At 44.2% G+C, this 6,615-nt stretch overlaps 1 protein-coding gene across 1 annotated transcript; it reads right to left on the bottom strand.

Annotated features, from left to right (window-relative positions):
• Positions 1–274: 274 nt before the first annotated feature.
• On the bottom strand, positions 275–2,907 carry DKK1 (dickkopf Wnt signaling pathway inhibitor 1). The gene is made up of 4 exons (XM_007470284.1): positions 2,490–2,907; positions 2,090–2,252; positions 790–933; positions 275–666 (listed from the first exon to the last, which is right to left on the bottom strand). The coding sequence occupies exons 1-4, from the start codon at positions 2,733–2,735 to the stop codon at positions 413–415; spliced, it is 807 nt and encodes a 268-aa protein (XP_007470346.1). The 5' UTR covers positions 2,736–2,907; the 3' UTR covers positions 275–412.
• Positions 2,908–6,615: the final 3,708 nt, after the last annotated feature.

Here is a 6,615-nt window from a genome sequence, read left to right on the forward strand (position 1 = left end):
AGAAGTATAAGCTGAAAGTATTTATTTCAATTCAATATGGAATAGGCTGAAAGTATTTATTTCAATATAGAGTATTTATCAGAATCAAGATAACAATGTATACAAACATTTACATAACAAGAGGAACAATAGACAGTGCAGCACGTTTAGAAAAATAATTAAAAGTTTTGTTGCATTTACAGGTAAGTGCCACACTGAAAATTTACAACACAGTAATTTACTGCAATCAATGACAGGGGAGTTCCACAAAGAAACAAAGCTCTTACACTCCAGATTTTTGGAAGGTATTATTGGAATGCTTAACTGTAACCACAGAATTTGTACATCCTTAAGGATTGAGCTCACAAAAGTCACAAACAGTTTTCATAGCATATATTATGTAAATGGAGTCCACTGTGTTCAGACAGCTGGCTTAGTGTCTCTGACAGGTGTGAAGCCTAGAAGAATTACTGGCTTGATGGTGATCTTTCTGTATCCGGCAAGACAGACCTTCTCCACAGTAACAACGCTGGAATATCTCCAGCCCGTGAGAGCCTTTTCTCCTGTGCTTGGTGCACACTTGACCTTCTTTGAGAACAGGTTTACAGATCTTGGACCAGAAATGTCTAGCACAACACAACCCTGTAGCACAGTCTGATGATCGAAGACAGACAGAACCTTCTTGTCCTAGGAAGACAATAGGAAAAGTACATGGTCACTGCTAAGCCTGTGTTATTTCATTAAGGTGATCTGAAAGACACTACTGATGTGCTAACAAAAAAGAATGAGTCTTTAGATACTTTAACCTACCTTTGGTATGATACATTTTTGAAGACAGTGTAGTTCTTCTGGAGTACCCATCCAAGGTGCTGTGATCATTACCAAAGCTTTCAATAATGGTTTCCTCAATTTCTCCTCGATTGAAATGATTGTGATCAGAAGGCATGCATATTCCTAAGGAAACAGGAGATAGTGATTAACTCCTGAGCTGTAATTTGTTACTGCTAATAGCTGTGACAGTGGCAGTGTCTGCACCGATTTGAGATACCTCACTGTAGTGAGGTTAATTTAGACACGAGCCAAACTTCCAGGTGTTAAAGCAAAACTCCCCAGATGGACAGAAGCATCAGTCTGTACACTGTGCACTCACAGGTAACATCCCCAATCTAGCCACTTAAAATACTTTCCCACCAACTGCGGTAGTGGCAGTGAAATTTCTGCCCATTTTAATATCACCCTTGGGGCAAGAAAAATAAAATCAGTCACTTAAAAAATTGTTTTTAAAAATAACGTCTCTGCCCTTGGTGCTATATAGGTACTGCCAGACTAAGTTAAGCAAATGCAATGCCTGCTGCCTGGAAGATTACACTCTTTACCAGCAGTTACTTTACTGTATAATTTCTATATTACAGAGATTTAGTTAGTTCACCCGGAGTATTACTGGGTCCTAAGGAGGATCACCACCCTTAAGTTTATTTCTGGAGACTTCTTTGGCTGAGTCTACCTCTTTGAGGCATTAAACTTTTGTGGATCTGTGGTTGGGGGGAGGAGTACTTATTTTAAGGTAGCAGGAGGTAGAGGCAGAGAAGGATGGAGAAGCCTGGATGTGAGGGCATCAAGATCTTTAAGAATGGCCAGCACAGATAAATCACTCTGTCTTCTGATTGACAACAGTCTGAACAGGGATCTTGAGGGAGAGGCTAGTCTGGCAGAGCTGTGAGAGGCACCATAAGAAAAATGGAAAAGGCAACTAAACGCCCGGTCTGGTTTCCTTGGTCTCTGTATAATTCCACCTCCCTCCCCATCTTCTTTCTCAAATGGTATCAAGGCTCTCTCTAGACAAATTTTTATGGAAGGGCCCACTCTGAGGTAAGACGTCGTGTTAAGTAATCGAGGGGCACAAAGGGAGAAGGAGCTCCAATATCTCTGTACTTCTCTTTGCTCCCTTGTTAAACACTAACCTGAAAACATTTCAGGGGAACCTCGCACGCTGAACTCCCATTTGCAGGTGGTGCCACAGCGTTCTCAAAGCTGAGAGCATTGTCTCCCAACTGTAGACGCACAAGCGCAGGATGGTTCCTTCCTTCCGAAAGGAAGCTACCCGACTCACCATTTTTGCAGTAATTCCCAGGGCAGCACATAGCGTGACGCATGCAGCGTTTTCGGCGCTTCCTGCAGGAGAGGCAGATTTGCGCGCCTGCACCCGCTCCGCGGGTGGAACTCGCGCAGTACTCATCGGTGCTGCACTCCTCGTCCTCGGCGCACGGGTACGGCTGCGGGAGGGGGGCCAGGAGAGGGTGAGGCACCTGGGCAGCCAGGTACCACACTCCTGGACTCATCGTAGTCCCTTTGTGTACATGAACCTCTCCAAAAGCTGCTGCCGCCCACTGCTCCCAAAGGCAGAGTTTCCAAATGCGCCTTGAACTGCACACAGCACGTTCTACGCCCTCCTCCCCCAATGAGACCTCGTCAGGGTCACAGCGTCCCCAGGTCCCCAAGACCCTTCTCACCTGGTAGTTGTCAATGGTCTGGTACTTGTTGCCTCCCTCGAACAGAATCCCCGGAGCAGCGCTGACTGCGAAGCCTGGGTGCCCGGCAGCGCCGCCCAGCGGTGGGGGCAGGTTCTTGATGGCGTTGGAATTGAGGAGAACCGAGTTCAAGGTGGCACTGACTCCGAACAGAGGGTGACCGCAAAGAGCCGCAGCTACTAGGGTAACCAACACCCGGGCAGCACCCGCTGTGCCCAGAGCCGTCATCTCAGAAGGACTCAAGGGAGACAAAGAGAAAGGAGGAATGTCGCTTTGCAAGCCTGGTCCCCACGAAGCTGTGCTGGCGCAGCTGCAGAGTCAGGGTTCCGAGAGCCTCCACCGGTCCCAGAGTCCTGACTGCGGGGCTCTGCTCCGCCACCGCCACCGCGGCTGCCTTTATACTGTGGGCTGTGAGCATTCCGGCCCCTCGGGGGGGGGAGACAACAAAGCCGGGTTGGGATTTCAAAGCGTTGGGAGGGGCTGGAAGGGGGTGTGTTTGTGTACATGAAGGGGAGCCTTTGACACTCTTCACCCCGCCCCTCCCTTGCGCAGTCGTTCCCCCGCCCAGCTCACCTTCGGGGTGATGGTAATCAGTGAGCATTAGAGGAGACAACTTTAATAAATGCGGGAAGTGGGAGGAACTCGGGTGCCCTTGCCTTGCAGTAGGGGTAGGGGCATTGGGATCTGAAATACTTTTCAGCCAGGCATTGTGATATTCTCTGCAAAATCACTTTTCTTCTTTCTTCTTTACGCCAGTACTATTTTTTGTTGTGCACACAAATAATATTGAGTATTAAATACAACCAGATTAGTAATTCAAAGTCTCTACCGAAACGTCTCAGCGAGAGGGCCAGGTGGCCCTTGCAAGTTGCTGATTAACCCTTTAGAGTCACGGTTTGCAGATTTGGGGTGAGATCCTCGGTTTTAAGTTCGTTCGATTCCACCCCCCTTCTTCCCCTCCCCCCCCGCCCCCACGAGAAAAATGTGCAAAGAAGGACATTTGCACATCAAACGAGGGTAAGAAGGAAGAACTAATTCTCTTTTGATGGGAAGTTTAGAGAGGGAGGCGAGAGACTGGTGTTTGGACATTAGATCAGGGGTGGAGGGAAGAGGGAAATGACCATCCGATAATCAAGCTATTTAATGTTCTTTGAATCTGAGCAGTCGCGGCAGTAGATGAACTTGATTAGACAGACGCGCAAGATCAAAGTGGCAGGAGCGAAAGCGGACAGGGTCCAACGGCTGGGTCAGTGGTCCTTCCCTGATTCCCCCTTCTCAGCGGTGGGTTAAGGCAGGGAGATAAGAAACCCTTAAGGCTTAGCGCCTTCCTCATTAGTATTTCATATTGCAAAGCTTCTGAACGCCTGTGTTTGATCCCAACTCAAGACAGTTCCCGGAATCAGGGAATACCCGCTCTAGGGAGATAAGAGACTAGCTTCTGGAAAGGGGAAGCTGAAAGTGAGTTTGTCGTCATGTAAGTCAGTGTATAAAAATAATAAAGTAAGGCTAGTGTGTAAGAATGCCGTCCTGCTCATGCATCGCAAATAATTGATTCAACAAAAAAATATTGGAAGCCTAGTGCCCTGGCAATGGGCTATCCTTCATGTTGGTGCCCTCTGGGGGTGGTGGTGGTGGTGGTGGGGCGGGTGGGCGCGGGGGTGCATTGAATACAAATATTCTAACTAAAGTAATAATACAGATAAGAAATGTACACAGTTCTTTTTAAAGCGGGTTGATGTTATAAGTATCAGAAGATGGATAACTGCTACGTGAATTTAGAAAAAGAGATGATTGAATAACCATTGTTGAATGAAAAAGCCTAGGGTGTATTTATTTTGTGCTCCTCTAACCTCCAGGGTATTTATAATCACTCTACATACCAACCTACTATATTGATTACTGGGACCGCCACCAAGTGTAGCCAGTGGTTGTCTTGCAGTAGTATAATTATCCTAAAGTTAAGAGAGGGAGGGGTAGTTTTAAAAACAAGTTTGTAATCCTCTGTGTTCTAATTCCTTGGGTTTCAAAGGTCATATTAAGAATATCTTCTAAACAATTATTTAATAATGCCTCTACTTGCACTGGTGCCCCTCCGTCCTATCCTAAATTCTATCTATCCTGTGAAATTTCCTCTGGTTTACTGATAATTCCTCCTTAAAATTCTAACATGGATTAACTGGCACATATTTCTTTAGATTTTTTTAAGAACATGTACAGTAACTTAGACTTGGCTACGACTCTGAAAATTTTTAGAACAAATTGAAATTCGGAAACAAAGGGGAGGTTGTTTATATTGGCTTTTAAAAAATGAGCCTAAGAAATGAACAAGCCAATACACCTTTTGCTGAGAATCAGCAATGAACCAGGTCTCCCCTGGGCAGATATGCCATGACCCTCAGCCAACATGAAGTTTATATAGATGGAGAGGTATTGTAGGGTAAAAAGGTGAAGGCATAGGGGATTTTAGGTGCCATATTATCACCTGCAGAATATTGATAACAATGTCAGTAATCAATGTGTTGAGTACCTTCTGTGTGGTAGAAAGTCTAGAGTCTGTCTTAAATTCTTACAATGTTGAAATGTGGAGAAAGAATCCCATGCCCTTGGGATGGGTTAAAATATTTCTTCCTACTCCCATTCTCCTATTTAAATATTTAAATATACAATATGCTTTGCCACACTGAAAGCCAGTTTCTTTTCCTCTTTTTGGAAGAGATGGTAAATGTTAAAACATTTAACGAATTTAGTCCATTAAGAACTTGAATTCACAAATGAAACCATTGTCTAGAGGCCAAAAAAAAAAAGTGCAACAGTTTAATCAGTAAAAGGAAAACTTCAACAAAAAGGCATGTTGCATAAATTCAGTCTTGATCCCTGAACATGTACGTCTGTTATGGTCTAATATTCATTAAGCTTAGACAGTCTGCTGTGTTGAGTTAGGGAAGCTGAGCCAAGATTAGGGTTTCATGAGTGGATCCTTCCCCACTTCCCACGTTCCTCCTGAAGTCATGACTTGAAAGCTAATAATAGTGAATTGGTCAATATCTGAGTTCCTACTATGAGCTAAGCACTGTATGTGGTGTATGTGGTGCTGTGTGAAAAAAGATGAGTACTCAGGTTATCTACCTACAAATAATTTAGAGGAGGGAGGGGAAGTAAGCTCTCAAATTATACAGGAAAGAACTTACGTAGGAGGTCCTCAGAGAGAGCTGGGTCTGTAGCAGGCCACCCCTCTGTTCCAAATGGGAAAACCTAGTTTGTCGATGGAATTGAATCTCAATTTGAACATCCTTTTCATGATTGAGTTTGCTCAGTGGCCACAAAAGAGCAGGATGAGTAAGGAGATAAAGTGAAGTTCGTTGTTCCACCAGCATCCAGTTTAAATTCAGTGAGTGACCATTATATGCAGAATGCTACCCTAGTCCCCTTGGGAATATACCTGCAAAATATTAAAGGCAGCCTTTTTGTCCTCAGAAAGCTTTCTGTCTATAGTAGAGTAGTTGGGGAAACAAATACACCTACATGGAATGGAGGAAGAGCTTTTCCAAAACAGATTATACTTTGGTACATATTAGGTCATGGGGAAGATTATATTTTGGGACATATTAGGTCTAGGAATTGTGACCAACAAACCTTGGGGAAGAGAGTGTTCTGATGACTCTGAGTCCCTCCCGGCAGATAGATGACAGAGGTGATAGAAGTTGGGGTAGGTGTATTTAGTTTTTAGGCCTAGCTTGTTTAGGGAAACCCTGCCTCTTATTTGATCTGGTTTAAATAGAACCGTAATTAATGCAGTAATTTTAATACTGTGGATTAGGTTTTAGAATAGGTGGAATGTTTACCAACGTGGAATTGAACCACATAACTCAGGAAGGGCATAACGTGAGCCTTCCTCACATTCTAAATTCTGTATGTCTGGCATAGAATATTCATCAGCCTCTTCATCCATGAGGGAGACAGGAAAATACACTCCAAAAATCACCATGCTATTTGCAAACCGTTTGCCATCTTTGCTATTTCAAATTCTTACGTAACTGCTACATTTTTTTTTGCTACATTTTTAATTCATTACCTTCCTCTCTTCCTTTCTTCTTCCTCCCTCTTTCCC

This window comes from Lipotes vexillifer, unplaced genomic scaffold, assembly GCF_000442215.2.
Source record: "Lipotes vexillifer unplaced genomic scaffold, Lipotes_vexillifer_v1.1 scaffold690, whole genome shotgun sequence".
Lineage (NCBI taxonomy): Eukaryota > Metazoa > Chordata > Mammalia > Artiodactyla > Lipotidae > Lipotes > Lipotes vexillifer.